At 39.9% G+C, this 18,920-nt stretch overlaps 1 protein-coding gene across 6 annotated transcripts in view; it reads right to left on the bottom strand.

Annotated features, from left to right (window-relative positions):
* THSD7B (thrombospondin type 1 domain containing 7B) overlaps positions 1-18,920 on the bottom strand; it is a 321,145-nt gene that overhangs the window by 262,939 nt on the left and 39,286 nt on the right. For all 6 annotated transcript variants that reach the window (XM_068687381.1, XM_068687382.1, XM_068687384.1 and 3 more), the window contains exons 2-3: positions 3,483-3,576; positions 1,651-1,824 (exon numbers count right to left, since the gene is read on the bottom strand). In XM_068687381.1, coding sequence (XP_068543482.1) covers positions 1,651-1,789 — 139 coding nt within the window. In that variant the 5' untranslated portion in view covers positions 1,790-1,824; positions 3,483-3,576. The remainder of the gene's footprint in view (positions 1-1,650; positions 1,825-3,482; positions 3,577-18,920) is intronic.

Below are 18,920 nucleotides of genomic sequence, written 5' to 3'. Positions count from 1 at the left end.
AAAATCTCAGCCAGTTTTGTTATTACCTAGAATAACTGGAAAAAATAGTTTCACAGTTTAGAAAAGCTGATTCTTCACTACTGCTGCAGAGTTAGTTTAGGGGCTTCATATATAACACTGTTTCATTAACAAAAGAAGTGTTTGGTGTAAACATATCATTCATTTCAAACTAGAACTAAACGTTTTAGTATGGGATTTATTTAACTTTTGAACTAATTTTCAACAAAATAAAAATTAAACAAATTGTTCACCAATATAAAGAGATGCAAATTTAACTGGGGAAAGAAAGTCTTTGTTTGCCATGGCACAACACACCTCAGAACTTAAAAGAAGTAGAACTGCACTGAAGGGCACAATTTGTCTTAACAATTCTGGCTTTCAAAGCTTGTTCGGAAATCACATCTATAACAGTGAACTGGAGGAAGACAGAACTGCTCCAAGAAAGGACGAACCTCTCTAAAAAAAAAAAAAAAAATATATGTATATAAGTGCCCTGGTTTCAGCTGGGATAGACTTAATTTTCCTCCTAAAAGCTGCTGTGGTGCTGTGCTTTGGATTTGGAATAAGCATAATGTTTCAGCTGCTGCAGAGCAGGGCTCACCTAGAGCCAAGGACTGCTCAGCTCCTCGTGCTGCCCTGCCAGCCAGGGGCTGGGGGTGCCCTGGGGGCTGGAAGGGGACACGGCCAGGACAGCTGACCCAGGCTGCCCAAAAGGATATCCCACAACTGCTTTTATCTCAACCCATGACTTTTTAATACTTTTTTTCCCCCCAATTCTCTCCCCTATCCCACTGAAGAGAAGAAATGAGCAAATGGCCGTGTGGTGCTTAGCTGCCTGCTGGGTTAAAGTGTAACAAGGGGGAAATCATTTTTCCATGAAGTTTAACTGCTCTGTTGCTCAGTCATAAAAGGCCAAATCTCAAAGGTATCCTGGGCAATGAAACCCCTAGTTCAGTTGCATATTTCTCATGGAGTATTTTCTTTTACTTGAATTCCTTGAATTTGCCAATCTTTCCATTTCATTGAACAGTATTTGCTGTTGTGTTGTGCTACAAAATAAACATCCAATGTGTCATGCTTGATTTTGTGCATTTATGTTGTACCATTTACCTCCTCCCTGTAACTCAATTGCAGTATTGTCAACATGTGTTCAGAAAACTTTGCAAACATGTCCTCAGTTTTGAACATTCCAATACTGCATGTATGCAATCTGCCTGATGAATAAAGATAATTCGCTACATGTACCAACAAAATATTAGTTAGGAATAGATGAACCAAGAGTATGGACTTGTGACTGTCCATTCTGAAAGACACCGGTGTACCCTCTTCATTCAATGGAGCAAAGAAAAGTATTGCATACTAATGAAGCAACATTCAAATGATGCTATCAGTATCTAGCAAAAATCCTACTCTTAGATTAAAAACATTAAGGAATCCAGAGTTATATTCTAGAGTCACTCTGGTGCATACCTCAATGAATTACTATTTTGAAGTAGAGATGAAATCCCCATTTTTTAGTTTTTAAAAAAATAGAATAGAAGGCAGTATCAGGCTTTTTAAATTTCTTAACTGAGCTAAAACAGAATGAAGAGCACTCCATTCTCAACCTCAGGAAATATCTAGTAGATAGCTGATATATCTCTTTCCTACCTGTTTTCCAGACAAACTGGTGACCTCTCCTGGCTTCCAAGTCAGCTGTTTGCAGCATTAAGAAAACAAATAGAAGGAAGGACTTCCCCAGGCTCTGCCATGCCCAATGAGGAGAAACCCAGATCTGTTGTAGAAGCATAATTCAGATAATTCCGTTTCTGGTCTTCTTCAGTCCTAGAATTAACCAAAATTAAAAAAAAAAAAAAAGTCACTAAATGTTCTTAACAAAGCTCTTAACAACCTCCCAATGCAAATAAATGGCCCTTCTTTTGTCTTTTAACCATTCCATGCATGAATATAAGATACACAAAGGCAACACGAGAAATACCCCAGGAAAGGCAGGGAAGCAAGGCACTGCTCATTAGTGATGAACCAGCCTGGAAGGGAAAACTAGAGATAACTCAGGGATTTCTTTGGAGTTTGGGACTTGCATTTACGACCCTGATCTTTGAGGTCCAGAGCAACAGCCGGTTACTCTGGAGAGGTCTCACTGGCTAAGAGATTTTAATGAAGCTCTCCACCACTTCAGATGAATAGCAGAGCCACATGGTGAGTGAGAAAGGAATGTATCGAGTCCAGTATAGCTGGAGCACTTTCATATCATACAGCTCATTAAAATAATCACTGCGCAACATCGGAAGCAAGAATGTTTCTGTGGCAGAGTATCAGGGTCTCCTGCATAAAGCACGAGCCTAACCTCTTGATGCCTGCTTCAGTGAACATTGAAATTGTTCACATACACCAGAAAAGCTCCAAAACACGAGAGAATAAGAAAGGTGCAACAAAACCAAATATTGAAACTCCTGATTCAACGTGGAAATTTAAATCACTATTTCTCTCATCCTACAAATAGACTAACTAGGCACTTATTTATGCAGGGCTATTTTTGTCATTTGTTTTACATGGTTTGAAGATATTTTGAATCCATCCACATTCAAATGGAAAAAGTTCTGATCTCTCAAAAAACGCTGGCACATGGTACTTGCCACGTTAAACAATAGCTAGTCTCTCATGTCAATTTATATATCAAATTTTTCTTGTGTAATACCTTTTGTATTTATACTATGTTTAAATTCTCAAAATTTTTCTGCATGTTAGTATTTAATCCTACTTTTACAGGTAAAAATGCCACATTCATATTAGAGTTAGCAGAGATAACACCTGTCTTCAAGATTGGTCTTCACTTGCGTAATCTTGGTGATTTTCATTAAAATTATCAGTTATTAGAAGTTTAGCCCAGAAAATTCCATTACATTCCTAACCTTATGAAATGCAACATTGTCATAATACACAGCATTGTTCTTGATAAGAAACTGGAGATAAACCTGAAAATAGTACATACTGAATAGATGGTGAAACTTAATTTCAAGCTGCATTTAAATTACTTTGAAACAGTTTCTATCACGATAAGTTCATGCAATTAAATACAATCAGATATTGACTAACTATTGTGGAGGATACAATGTTATATCTGTTATCTTGGTTAGTTCATTCTTACATTTCAGATGAACAGAAAACGGTAAGGCCTGAAAACCCATCAAGTTGACCAAATATCGCAACTCGGGCAATGTTAACAGACTTATTGTATTTCTCACGTCTGCTAGGTTAATTTAGCATTTCACATCTGATTCAGAACACTGGCTGTGGAGTCCCACACAGGCCAGAAGCGAAGCTCTGAAACCTTGAGCATCCTTCAGAACTGAGATGCAGAAGACATTCCTCAGAGGAAAGATGTTACCCCAATGCAAACAGAGTAGAGAAGTCCTTCAAAGAGAAGGGGGCCTTCAGGCATCCTGCAGGTAATCTTTCTGCCCATTTCAATGGCTGCTCACCTCACACAGAAGAGCTGAGGAGGAGCAGCTCCTCCGGTGTCTTCAGCATTGCAGTTACCATGTATGACGATCAAAAAATGAAGTCACCAACTTTCTGTCAAGGGAAAGAGAAGGAATAAGTGACACTGACTTCAACACTGTTCGCACCCCAAAATGCAATACCAGCAAAGAAATTGTTCAGATGCTCAGCTTCATGTGCTGAATCGGAGCCAGCATGCCCAGCCCTGGGCAGACAATACTCCTCTGAATTGCAGGGCAGCTCTCCAACTCCTGGAGAACGCAGTAAAAATCATGTCCTGAACAGGTGAGGGCATGAAATGGGCATGTCCAAAGAAACTTCCCATAACAGCTAATAAAGATGCTGAGATTTTTAATGAAGCACAAGTAGAGCTAATCAGCAGATTTCTAAATACACTGCCATCTTCTCAGCATTCAAAGGGTCAGTAAACAGCAGTAAATCCCTGAGAGCAGCAGACTCCTGCCCAAAACGAGGGGTTTCACATATGTTCATGCTTTGGACAAGACTACAAAGGTAACTGGCTGCTGCTCCCCATGGAGCAAGAATGGAGATTACATTAAGTCAGAAAAAAAACAGAAATAAATTAGACACCACGAGACTGATTCTAATCTCACCTACCCCAGCAGGGCTCAGCAGAGCCCACTGATTTACACCACAGTAAGCACAATAAAAATTTGTCTGTATATCTAGGTTTGTATAACACAATTTGGAACAGTAGCTGTTCTGTCCTGATATGATAAAAAATTATTGCACAGGCAACATATGCTATCTACAGAAACATGAATAAATTACATTATGAAGGCCACCAACACTTCACATCAAATTTAGTTACAGTATATCTCAGCTCCCAAATGTGTCAGCATGGCTAGCTGTAAACTGGCAAACAGAGGAAAAAATGAGAAAGAAAAAAAAAAATGAAACTTACATTTTAAAAATTGACTTTACCAAGACTACTCATGATTAAATTCATGCAACTGCTTAAATATGTTCATGATGTGTTTTACTCAGAAACTCATCATACTCTTCCAAAAGCGATTATCTGGATGTACTCAGTATCCTTTATCATACAACCCTGGCCAAGTGATCATCTGCACTAATGGATTCTCATTAAATTAAATAATAAGCTGTTGTTTTTATGTGTTTGAAGGATTAAACACAAGAATCCCTTTAGTTTTGTTTGGTTTGTATGGAATCATGTTCAGAAAAACAAGGGTAAAGTGCATTAGGTAAAATGGCTGGGAATACACAGGCAGTCTTGAAAAAAACATATTCAAGTTTTCTAGTCATTATGGCAAATACATTTGCATTTTCTTATTCACTGCTAATTCTCTTAACGACAGGGTGGAATAAAACTAGTTTAAATTGTAGACTTCCATGTAGAAACCTGTATTTCTGCAGAAAACAAGGCACTCAAACAGTGTCAAAGTGCTATAAATAAACAAACACACAGATCACAAATAAATATCTTATTTCTAAAATGATCAAAATTTAATTTCCCTTTCCACATCAGCACATCAACACCCTGGTCTAATCCCTGCTCAGCTGGGGAGGAAAGGAGCCTCTGCAAAACTTTTCTTGTTTTCCAGGCACTGCTCAGACAGGCACGAGCTACGGCTGAGCACCGCGAGGCAGATGTTTCCAAGTGACAGGCTCTCTGCTAATCCCACAAACATCGGGGTTCTCAGAAGCATCCAGCACCGACAGACAAAAGATTGATGGCCTAATTTTTCCTCCCCAGTCTGCACACACCACGCTGTCAAGCAGGGACCAGTCGCTGTTTCGGCGAGTTTCCACGGGACGAGACATTTCTTCAGGCTCTCTGCGTTGTTTCAGTGGTTCAAGACGATTCAATCTGGCTCTGCTCCAACGTGGGCTTATGCAGTATTTATAAGTCAACTTAGAAAAAAGATCAGCCTAAACTGATCCAAATGTAAGGCATGGTTTCAGCCTTGTCATACATCAGTTAAATTCCCCCCGTGTTTCCTGGGAGTTGTGGTCTTCCACATCACAGGTACATCCAACCTATTTTATTTATTTTTTTTTTGGATAAGAAGGGGATGCTTACAAGGACACCTGGGTAGCATTCTCCATTTAAAACACACAATGCAATTAGAGTCATCCCAAGCACTAAGCAGCAACAACAACAACAAAAGAGGTTGCAGCTCTTATGTCTGGCTATAAATCGTTTAGCAGATGTCTAGCACAAAGATAGGCATCATTAATCATGAATAAATTTTCTTAATGTAAATCTAAGCTGTAATTACGTAACTTTGCCTATTTCGCACAGCAGACTCATTGCTTGTGATATCCCTGGATAACTTGAATGTTTGCAGCATACTCTTTATCCTCAGATACCTGTAAAATCTGCCTTGCCTTCCGAGAAAGCTGTTACCCAAGAAAATAACTCTGTTCTGTCCTAAAGCAGCATGCTGCCCTTTGTTTATTTATTTATTTAATGATGAACATGTAGTTACACTAAACTGCCTTTACTACCCTACAGAAAACAAACACCACATTTTTCTGCTGACACATCTGGATTAAAACAGGCTTCTAGTTAAAATACAGGCACCCTAATTCCTAGGGCCAGCTGTGTAAGAAACCTGTCAAAAACAAAGGTGAAAAGTCACCTAAGGTCATGCTCTGACACTAGTACTTAATTCTGCAAGCTCTCCCATTGATTTCAGGAGAGAGACTTTGCATAAAAGGGAACAGTAGCTCGATTTATTATACCTCTACTTCTTTATTTGTAAGATGCAGTTAAGAATATTTAATCTCCTTCCAGGAGCATTTCAGAAAATCCTGGCTAAAAACATGCAGTATGAATGAACTAAACTTTTGTCCTAAGTGATCACTCAACAGGAATCAAAGTATTAAGCTCCATAATTCTTTGGTAGTTTGCTCCGGTAACTGTAAGAGTGAATAATGCCTGGAAGAACATCTGGTGTTCACACATCTGCACACAGAAGATAACCACAAACAAGCAGCAGACGGTCTAAAACAGCCTGCTCCAGGCTGGGAGTAAGCCTGCCTGCATGCTGCTGTGTTTTGCTGCCTGTTTGTGCCCGTGCCTCAGTGCCAATAACCAGCCCAGCACAGGACAGAGCAATGGAGAGCAGAGCCCATGTGAGATGGGGCTGCTGGAGAGGTCACGGAGAAAGCTGCAGGGGGAGCAGGCTCCCCTCCTGTCCCCCCGTCCAAGCTGAGCACATGTTCCAGCTGGTCCCTTCTCACATGTAACCATTAACAACTTTTCCCAACATCTAGCTGTGAAAAGCTTGGTAGGCAGGCTCTAGCTTTACTCGCCCTGTTTGACAGTACAATTATTTTGGTGATCTCCATAGTCAAATTGTACAAGTCCTAATGATTTCATCATTTTCCTTCTATTCAACAATTTCTAGTCTCAAAGTTACAGAAGATGCCAGGGATTAAAAGCAAGAATATGAAGTTACTGCCAATGAATTGCTTCTTGACTTGCATTGATTTCTTTGGGGGTAAAAAACAGGAATCCTAAGTTTTCCTGCTTTTTGTTTATGTATATCCTAAAAACGTAACAAAGGCAGGTTTGAATTTAGAAGTTTAATTATAAACTTAGCCAAGTGGATTATAATGAAAGATGTTCTAGCAAGGGAGCTCAAACTGATGCATTATGACTACATTAAAGAAAACACCAGAGAATAGACTTTCCATCAGTAGAATGACTTTAATTAAAACAGTGATCGAGCAGAACTGTTCTGTGAAATGGCACTTCTGGTACATCTCGTTCACGCTAAGTACCTCCAGCGTACTCTATGGAAAGGCACTTGACTTTCAGTAACAAAGTAGACGTGATTTCACTGTGCTGACGAACCTGGTTCGGGAGATGGGTTGCAGGCAGCCCAAGCAAACCTGGCTTCGCTTGGACACAGCCCACTAGTGCTTGGACTAGCGCTCTGCTAAAGGAGACTTTGGAGTCAAGGGCCACAGGATTGTGAAAGGCACGGTCCTGACCCTCCCCAGGTGCACAGCCACGTGCTGGCTCTCCCCAGAACCAAGGAGCATGCCGACATTTCCTTCCACAAGGATCACTTGCTGTGTCATCCAGCGCACGAACGTCCAAATGCTAGCCAAGCCTTGGACTTTTCGATGGTATTTAACTGCCACGGACCCTTTGGTGCTCTCGTCATCATGTCTTAGAGCTCAAAGTAGGCTAATTTACCTTCACAAATGTTCTTCGAACTATTATCATACTCCTCACAGCAGGAACAAGCACAGAGCAATTAAGATCAAAATGCTCAAGACTGTCGATAGGTTTCTCTTGTGAACTCAGCATTGATTTTTTTCTGAGCAGCAGAACACAGAAAGTGTCCAATAACTTTTCAGTAACCTTTTCACACTGCTTGTGCACTTTCATACACTTAATTAAATACTAAGATTGGCTGCAGCAGGTCAAACCAAACTTCTGCAAAGTCCCGGATCCTGCCTCCGACAAGGACCCAATGCCAAATGCCTAGGGTGCAGCATAAGAACTGAGCGTGCATAAGTAACACTTCTCATTTTACTTGCCCAGTCTCCAGCAATTTACAGCTCCCACATCTCCCAAGTCACAACCAAGCAGATCTTTGCATCCGACAGCCCTCAGCGGAGATCTCCCCTTAAAACTTATGGCACCAGCCCTGAACCCATGCGCGCTTTTAGCACCTGCACGTGGGTGGCTGCTCATGGCATGCCTGCCAGCCAGCGCCGCAGAGCGCAGCGTGGCAGCGAGCTCCGTGAGGCTCTCATACCATGGCGTGTCCTCTCCACAGCAGAGAAACTTTATAGCTGTGGGGTAACAGAAGTTTCTTTTTATTTATTTTTCATTGGTTAGAGAAAACTTTGAGTCTGTTATCAATATATTATTCTGCTGTAGCTTTCATCACTGGCAATGGATGAACTAAGGGTCCTGTCAAACCCAGCTGTATCTAAGAACTGTAGTCACAGTTGCGCGGGTCTTGGATTGCTGTTAAATTGCAATTAGGCAGACAAAGAGAAAGGGAGCTGGCACTGCTTTCAACACCATTTCAGTAAATGCAAGATGTTGTTCAAAGAGGATTATCCTCACTTTACTGGCGAAACATTGCATATAATGCACGTTCAGCACTATAATACCATTTGAAAACTAGTATTTCAAATTATTTCCCTTTAACAGGCAAACCTGGAAATCAGACTCAGCAGAGAGCAAACACTCTACTTTAGCAGCATGACCGTTCCTGCTGGAAACAACAGAAAGCTTCAAAGTCACCAATTACAAGGCAACAGAGTTAAAAAAAAAAAAAAAAAAAAGAGGAAGAAAATACCTCACAACCTCTGCTGCACTAACAAACGAACAACGGCAGATTTTCCTAGCATTCCCATTAAAGTGCTTTCAGTTCAGAGAAATTAAATTGCTTTACTGCAGCGATTTCCTTTTGCATTCTGTTATTACTTTATGTTATTTGACATTAATAGGGCATCGCAGGTTGCAGGTCAGGGTTTTTTTTCCTCCTTATTGGAATGTGGCCACCACACAGAGTTTATCAATCTTAAACACAAGGTCAAAATAATACAATCAGGTACCACAGGGCACATGAGCTTGGCGAGGACCTCAGCTCCAGCTAGCAGGGGAAGGGCCATCGGCTCCCTCCTCCTTCCAGACCCCAGCTCCTGGTCTCCCAAGCACCAAGAGCTGCAGGATGAGACCCCATGGCCACGGCCAGAGAGCTTTCCTCATTGTTCAGGGGGCTGTACAGGTGACACAAGGGGATGGCCACCTCCACAAGATTTTGGCCAGGGATGTCAGTCACTGTGATAAGGCTCACAAAGCTTTCCTGCAAAAAGACTGGTTGAATTCTCGCCACAGGACTGGCATATCTGAGGCATCTCTATGATTTTATACAATAGCCAGAGCAACTGAGTGCATATACACACACCTAAGCATCTGACAAAAACAAATTAACTAGATACAGGCAGGAAAATATTACCATTTCAACTTGTTATTCAGTTCAGTGCTTGGTCATGCAGCGGTGACTACAGCTAAAGTTACCCTGATCTACAGCCTGCTCTCGTACACGCATTCAAAGGGTGAGCTCAATACCTCCTGAACGTACAAAATTTTCCTTCTGCTGTTGCACTTACATTAAGAATCATTTCTTCCCTACAATATCTGCACCCCTGTTTGGATATCTAGTCATTCCTATTTTGCTGTTTGCACTACTTAGCTTTGGTCTATGTGCAAATGAGCTAATTTGAACAGACACACATCCACAAGATAAATTTTGTTTCAAAGAAACTCATTTCCAAAGTGCTGAAATAAACATATTCCAATACATCCTCTGTCATCAGCTGCTTACTTCAGTACACCAAAGTACAAACCTAAAGGAAAGGAGAAAACGGAGCGTGATGCACACAGCGTAACACTCCAAAAACTCGCAGGCGCTGCAGAGGAGCAACTGTTAATCAAACACTGAAAGAGTGGTTCTTCATTTCCTGCCAAACATCGCCTGTGAAGTGCTGTGACGGAATCTCCTACAGCATAGCCTTCATTATTTCTACAGGGGGAAAAGAAAAGTGAAAGCTGGGTCTCACGTAAGGATACATACTATAAACAGTTACAGCTACAGCTGTCCATGTAGGTTCATGTTGTGTGATGCCTTGCTACTAACTCCTTCATTTTCCTTCCATCTACTTTACAATGGACCTCCATTCATTGGTGCAAATTGGCCTGGACAGACCATAATAAACAAAGGGGCTAAGAGAGAAAAAAAAAAAAAAGGAAAAAAACCACACATTTAAAAAAAAGATACAGTGAAGGCTGAACACTCAGGAAAAAAAAAATTAGAAAAACTGGCATTGGCATAAGGAACTCTGCTTCCACAGGCTGCTTCTGAACATATGCACAGATGCCAGTGTGCACACAGCACTCTGAAACCAACTTTGGGAAGCTGCTATACAAATTTAATCCTACACATTAAGAGTAACACAATGCAAGTCATGGCTTGCAACAGAAACGGGACTTGTTTTTAGGCAGAATTTGTTTTCAGAAATGTGCAAGCTACTGCTTGCACCAAACTTCCTCATGCCACTGGGTCTCCAGGGAAAGGCTTTCACAGAACTCATTTCCCCACCTGCAGCAACAACACCCAAGAAAAATGTGCCTCCATGGAAGATGCACACCACAGTCAAGAGCTCACATCACATCACATTGCTTCCTCCAGTGGAAGAAATGCCAGGTATATGCTGTGGCTCGGAGCGTGGTATTAGAATGCATGCCTGAAACTCAGTTGCTCCCAGGCACTTTAGGAGCCACAGAACAACCAGCTGTAGGAATAAGTTTCTCATACAGAAGCCATCAATAATATCTGCACTTTTATAGAATGGCTTGGGTTGGAAGGGACCTTAAAGATCATCTAGTTTCAGCTTTATCTAAGAATGAACTTGCTTTCACCCCAAGATTAATTGCGCATGACAACAAAAATACCAAATTGCCACAAAGGCAGTTAGAATATCACCCTTTCAACAAATTGGAGCAGTCAGTTAGGCAAGGCTTGATATCTATTTAAAAATTTTCTTACCTTTCTTTCCCTTTTTTTTTCTCCTGCAGCTAGTTATAGTCACTCACTGTACTTTATCACATTGGAAAGTCTACTCTCTTTAGGGTGAGAAATATTTGCCCTGAACACAACATAATATGATTCACACAGGGGTCCCTGACACTATTGCAGTTTTGATATGAAAAGATAATCATAATGATATCGACTGATAAAAGCCCTTAGTATAATATTATTCAAGCAAGGTCAATTGCCCGTGCAGGTTGTTCTTACTGGAGTTCATGTTACATCACTGGTCCCATCATCCTGACCTTCCCTGCTGTCATCCCCATTACAGTTCAATTAACAGAGGAGCCCTGCAGTGGCTTGATGAGCATCTGCTGCATCTACCTGGCAGTAATTCAATAAGGATACGCCATAGGAAGAGATAATGAGAAGTCAGCCCAGTTGTTCTGTTTCCCCTCAGGAGAGCAGATGAGTTTGGTTTATGGGATGGAGTGTGACCTATGAAAATTATCAGTTAATTTCATATTTCATAGCTTCAGCATGCTACTGGTAACTTAAAATGTTCTCTGGTTTCTCTGGCTGCACAGTCCACAAGGGTCCAGAATCTGTTTTCCAGGTAGGTCCATGATTAGCAACATTTCCCACACTGAAAGGATATATTTTGCCAAAAATATTCTCTCTTCACCAATTCTACCAAAAGAAGGGGTCCCACTCATGCATTCTGCAGTGGCTGATTTGAGTTCAAAAATCAAGTGCCTGAGCATAGCAAATGAACCAGAACTACCAGCTACCTTACTGGTAGATTTGGCATCCCTTCGTCCCTTGGTCACTGTGAAAACTATTGGTGGAATATTTGAGAGATGTGTCTCTGTACTGTCTCCTGTAGAGCTTTCTCTTTCTCTCACATACTGCTACAGATCAAACAGCATTGGAAATGGCGAATTTCTCTGCCTCCACTCCTGAAGTTTCGAATTTCTTCCATTATTTCCCCCATTTCTCCTTTAAGTACTAAAGACAAGCACATTTTTTTTTTTCTACTCTGCTTCCACTAAAGGTTTCAAACTTCGATCAATTCCTCTGTTGCCCATTTCCTTTGGTTCACTCCTCCCAAATAAGTGCTTACCTGCCCTGACCACTATGAGTACCGCCATCGTTCCCTGTTCACTGGAGGACAGGATAATTCAGGTTGGCGGATCCCCACCTACCTCAGGAGGTCTCTAGTCCAACCTGCTGAAAGTGGAATCAGGCAAGATGAGATAACAACGAATCACACAAAATACTACTCTACATCATCCTAGACTTTTTTTTGTTGTTTGTGCATTTCTGCTTTCTACCACAAGGCTTAGTCTACCAAGATCATGCCAGCTGACATCAGATCTCAGGTTGTGCTTCATCTCTTCCTAATCGTACAAACCCAGCAGCTTTCCTCCATCTCAAAATTTATTCTCTTTTCTTTAGTCAGTTTTACCATGTCTTTCTGCCCTTCAGTTAATCACCTCCTGCACATCTGCTCCTGGCTACCATTTTCCTGAACATTCAAACCCTTTCTATCTTCTGCCTCTCCTTTTCCATATTAAATTAGCTGATTTCTTCCAAAAAGATAACTGATGTAGTTTTATGAAACTTAACCATCTTTCCTCACCTTGGTTTGTTGCCCCTACAATATTTTTTTCCTTCTCCTAATTAGGCATTTGCTGACTTGCATCTCCCATCTTTTGATTCCCTGATGTTGTTTTCCATGCCTCCCACGTTTTCTCCATTATTGTTGTCTGCTTCCTCCCCATTTTTTGATATGCTTATACAGAAAACAGTACACACACGCACTACGTTACATCCATAATGGCAGACTACAACAATTTTGGAGTTGGACATAATTAAAATTTAAGCAATGCTAGGATTAAGTTTGCTTTGTGTGAATTTATTATGACAGTCAGGTTTCATGATTACTTTTTTAAAAAAAAAAAAAAATCATATTACTAAAGTCTATGCCAAACCCCATTTTTAATCTACCTTTGACATCTTCTGCTTTTATCTGTTTGTGACACTTGCTTTCAACCCACTCTTAAAGCCTTCCTCATACACCTCTCCAAAACAAGCAAACAACACATGTCAATACCAACAACATCAATTACAAAAAATTATTATTAATAAGAAAGTAGAATACATCTCTTCAGATGTACTGGGTACAACTCTAAGCTGCAGGCAAAGAATACAAAACAGTGCCTCAGGGTAAGGACTGAGAACAACTGAGAGCATGCCATGACTGGGCTAACAGCTGTATTTTAAGAATACAACAGCCAGCTGTAGGGAGTCCAAAGTTTTCAATTCCAATTGCCAATCCTAGACTTACATTTTGTCCTCTAGAGTTAGTGGTGGTTAGAAGTGGTGGTGTTGCTTTCTGTGGTGGCATTGGTTTGGGTTGTTGGTGTTTGTTTTTGTTGTTGGTGGTGGTGTTTTTTTTGGGTGGTGGCTGAGGGGAAAAAAAAAATATCATAGAATCATAGAACATCCTGAGTTGGAAGGGACCCATGAGGATCATCGAGTCCAACTCCTGGCGCCAAACAATATATATATATAAAAACATATTTTGCTTACTAGTCAAGATTAACTTGTCCAACTTCTGCAGGTTAAAACAATTTGATATATTTTTCCCCATACACTACACTCTTCCAAATTCAGTGAATTAATGAATCAACTAGTCAGAAAATTAGTCAATTAGTTGACTCAACTAATGCAGAAAAGCTTTTGTGAAAAGCTTTACACATCAATAGATGTTTACTAGACTTTAGCCTTCATATTCTGTGCGTTTCAGAATTTAAATAAAAATTGAGTCAACATTTATACTTACAGAGATTACCAACTTCCTCAGTGGAATGGCTGCACTTGAAATAAAATCTCCCTTGTTGATAGATTCCCAAGCCTGATACATTTCTGCTCGTTGAATGTATTTGGGACTGCTACTATAAACACTTTCAATATTAAAATATGCATCCATTCTCAGGCTTGTCTTCCACATTACTTGGTTCATTTTTCTGTCCTTTAGCATTTTCTCCTATCAGAGAGATGTGAATCTGAACGACATGACTTAATAGGAACAGCAATCCAATGTATCTGATTACTTCTGCCCTTTAAATTGTAATTTTATTTTAGATTTGTTTGTGCAAATATATTGCAAACCCTAGGCATTTCTTTTAAAATAGGTCTACCAAACAATATTTGGCAGAGGCAGCAAAAGAGCTGGGTCATAATTTTGCCTATAATTTATTTTTTTACCTTATGTGGTAAAACTAGCAGGGAACTGTGTTACTACTAGACTCAAAACTCCATTTACTATGTAATTTTTCTTCAGTACATGAGTCTTTTTAAAGGACTGCAATTGCTTTGAGTTACACGAAAAGATTGATCTATAGAAAGTGGAAAATATCTCCTGTCCTACTTTCAAGATTGGGATTTTGTCGTGCCAGCAATTGTTTCATAAAAATGGTCTACGTCAAAGGTAAAGGACAAAACGAGAGAAGAATTTCTTCTCCTGTGCGAAGAATCTCCCCTGACTTACAGGTAAATGCACATTTCCAAATATAAATATGCTTAAAATGACAGGCTCTGCTTTTCTTAAATTGTTAACAAATGCTTAAGAAGTGTTAACAAATGCTGAAAGCAACTTGGCATTCTCTTACCAGAGACCTCTGCATATAGCAATTCAGAAAAACAAGACAATCTTCTTATCATGTGTAAGAGCTCAATTAAACCATCATTTTAACATAAGCCTGCTTAGCATCAGAACAGAAGACATGAGAGCTACTAGTGTGGTTCGTGTCCTAAAACAAGAAATCAAGAACAAAGAGATAGAAGGGAAGAGGAGGAAACGGACGATGCAGCTTCCATTTCACTGAAGATCATTTGATGAAGGGGAGGGAGGGAAGAGGGGGAACTAAACCCAGAAGCATGGAAACAGCTTAGAGCAGAACATAAAACTTGATTTGTTTTTCCTGGACCTCTATCCTTTCAGACAAATGTGATATGAATTGCAAACAGAGAAATTCAGCTCTCCAGTCTTGTTTCTAAGCAAGGAGTTTCAAGCAATTTTCAAAAGTTTGCCTGCTTCCAACTATATTCCATACTTTATGTTAAATGCCTTGATTATTACGGCAATCAATAACCATTTTAATTAGCATTCAAGAAGAAAAAAAGATATTTAAGAAAAACACGCCATGGAACAGGGCTATATGAACACCTCTCAAGTGAGCATAGTTCTTTATACCCAAGCAACTAACCTCCTAAAGTGCCATGTAAATTGACTGAGCTTAGAAGCTGTTTTAAATTATCCTCAATATCTATTACAAAGGAAAGGTGCCTACCCACTGATAAAGCCTACCCACTGATAAATTAGCAATTGTAATATGGTACTGTGAAAGCTAGAGGTAAATTGATTATGTTGTACCTAATTCTCCCCCTATTTTAATCTAAAACTCTGCAAATTCCAAGAAATTAAAGTATAGGCAAGAGGATGAGCAAAAAGCTTGACTGTCTTGTAAAACATCTAAAAATAGTGTTTCAGTATATTTTCATATGCTGGAAGGAGCAATGAATATCACCTATATAGATCTATACCTAGTAGATGTTTTCAACAGCTAAGACTTGCAAATCAATTGTAATTTGTATTTTAGAATAGTTAATAAGAAACTCACACAATACACCACATTTAGCAGGAAAATACAGCCATGCATTGTCTCACACAAAATATAGAGAGGCATTACCATAAGACTATTTTTAGTCTTCTGAAATTTGAGAGGAGCTTAAAAAAATATTTTGAGAATAATCACTTTAACAGGCTTGTTGGGGATGTAAAACACCAAGGTGGGGGTCCAGAATGTACGTGACTGCTCTAGCTGGTCCTGGTGCCTTCCTGAGCCTAGATGTACATCCTAGATGTGTTGTGCAGATCACTGCGATGCACATACAAAGCAGCATAGAAATGTCAATGCATAACACCTTCAGATGAACGTGTTGTGAGTAGAGGTTAAAAAGGCAGGTTCATAACTACACTGAGTCACACAGAAAAAGTTGTAGGCTCCTTGCCGAGACCACCTTGGGAGATCATCTTGCCTAAGCTTGAGGACTCCAACCTGCGTTGTCAGCGCTCGCTGAAGTCCCTACCACAGTTTCAACACTTAAAGCACTGGATCCCATGGCATGGGTGGCAAACTGCATTTCCCAGGAGTGAAGAGCTGACAGCACACACTTAGGAAAGGCTATACTGGAATCACTTGGGTGGGAGGAACTGGTGGCCAACTCAGAAACATTTCTCTTGCTAGCAGCAAGGTTGACACAATAGGAAAAAGCATTTAAATCATGAGCGAACATTATAGAGATACTTACGCCCAGGAAAAAGAAAAAAGGAGTTTGACTATTTCTAGGTTAGGCCAATTACTATCAGAGATTTGCACAGTAATGCTCAGAAATGAATGCCTCTCTCACAAAACTTGCACCAGCATCAGAATCAGCTTGAGCGAAACAGACTTATCCTAATGCCAATTTGCCTTCCAGGTAATCAAAGCAGCACAGCACTCAGCCAGCAACTTTCCTAAACAATCCCCGCTGCAAACCAGCTCTCTGAGAAGGGCTAGGAGACCCAAATTACTGCACAGCCACAAAGAAGGTGAATGTGAGATGAAATATGAGCAGGGACCTGCCACAACAAAAGAAGACACAGTCAATTATTTAAAGAAAGGCTCTCCGTGGTGAGCTTCGTGGATAGGCACTATGTAATGTGGAATCACATCCAATTAGGGGTAGGCCAGGCTCTAGTTAAACAAGGAGGGAAAGAATAATTAGAAATTGTTGAAGTGGTACCTCAGACTACAAAAAAAAAAGTAAAAAGCCACCACACAGTCTTTTTCAGAAAGACAACAGAAGAGTCCCCGTGAGAGAGCCCCTTGCCAAGGGGCTGGTGGCGCAGCAGTACAAAGCAGGGCACAGTGTCAGAGCCCACCCTGGCACCCTGTCCACCTAGAGCCCACCAAGCACCACAGCTCCAGACTCCAGACAAGGGTATGTTTTTGGACTGAGACGGAACTCCAACCTTCTATAAATGTAAGCCACATAACTTAAGAGGAAACCTCACAAGGCCTCTGAAGTGCCAAGTGAGTAGTAACATACCAGTTCCAGCAAATCCAGTCAACATTTATCTGCTTAATTTTTTATTTCTTAGCACCCTAATGCATGCTAGACATGCCACACACACCACTGAACAACAAGCCTTAATATTATCAACCATTCATACGTAACATTCAAAGGTTTCAATTTTAAAGGTGTTTCAATGGATTCTTCACACACCCAAATGACATACAGACACTGAAACACAGGATGAACAGTCTCCTTTATCCTTCTCTTGTTACATATTTTTCATATTAAAATCATATTTTTTTTTATTTATGCCAAACAGCCTGTAGAGGGAAATAAGCCAAAAATACTGTCCCTCCCTTTTTTCCTCCTCCCACGAGCTGCCAGGTTCTCTCTCAAATGCCTTTTCTCATCAGAGAGGATTCAGGAGTCGCTCTCCAAGCTAAAAATAAACATACGGTTCTGTGAACACTGGTTCATCAGGAATGAACAGTACAGCAATATAATTCCTTCCTTCTGCTTTTGTGCATGTACATTTCTGTCAGTGTACTGTGCTGGATCATGCCTCCATCCTAGACTATACCTTAACATCTCTCCAAGAAACCTCACCAGAAGCTGCACAGTGTACTTCTATCTCAATACTGAGAAGTTTCTGTAAATTCATAACCCATCCAAAATTGTCTTATTAACTTCTGAACACATGAATAGATAATTATCTTCTTGCAATTTTGTTAATGTGTTCTCTAAAGACCGGCATTAAGCAGGTCAAAGAATCCTCCTGAAAATACCTTTATCCAGGCAGTAACTTCTACTTATCTATTATACGTACTTTAAAAATACATGGGGCATTAATTTGAAAGCGTCAAAAGTCAAAAAAAAAAAAAACACACATTTTATCTTAACAGAAGTTGTTCTTGTAGTCAACCATCATTTAAAGCATAAATTTGAGTCAAACTACTAAGCTAAATAAAAAAGAAAAGAGGTATGGAAGACCTTAACCCTGTCCCTTCTCCATCTTTCCATTTAACCATAGCAGTAAGAGTCCAACCATAAAGAACAGAAGCCCAAAAATCACTGTAAAACCAGTTTAACCTATTTCAGCAATACTTTCAAATGTGAGCAATAATTTCAGGTGCCCCTTTCAGGACACTGAAAATGGGTTGGGATCGCAGAAAGCAGGTGATGAGAGTCTCCAAAAAACAGCATCTTTTACAGACAGCTCAGAGAAATGAAAAAGAAATGTAGCCAAAATTATTCACATTACATATACTATTGCAAATTCCTTTCCAATTGCCTTAGGGAACTAAAATAGCAGCCTGTGAAAAATAAGTGTCCATCAGGTTCATTGTGATTTCCAGACACACACACACCCAAAAGAGGTTATACATATATATAATCCTGAGATGTCAAGTGTTATTTCAGGATTAAAATAGACCTTGTAAGTATCTTAACAAAAGCTATTATGCATTGCTATAGAATAAAAGAAATATTAAGACAGATTAAAAATGTTAAAAAGACAGCTTGTGTGAGGAACTAAGCTTCTGTAGGGAAGTGACTTCATTTTGAAAGGATCAGTTCAGAAGTCTGTACCAGTGGAAAAAGAAGAGGCAGTAATAGTGGAGAGAAACCATAAAAAATGCTGTCTAGATAAACTCTGATGCATACACTTCTTAATTAGTCAAGTATATATGAATTTTTCATGACAGAAATTTCAATTTCTTCCAAAAAAAAAAAAAAGTCAGCATG

This window comes from Anas acuta, chromosome 6 (genome assembly GCF_963932015.1).
Source record: "Anas acuta chromosome 6, bAnaAcu1.1, whole genome shotgun sequence".
NCBI lineage: Eukaryota > Metazoa > Chordata > Aves > Anseriformes > Anatidae > Anas > Anas acuta.
This window is presented reverse-complemented; position numbering and strand designations above follow the sequence as displayed.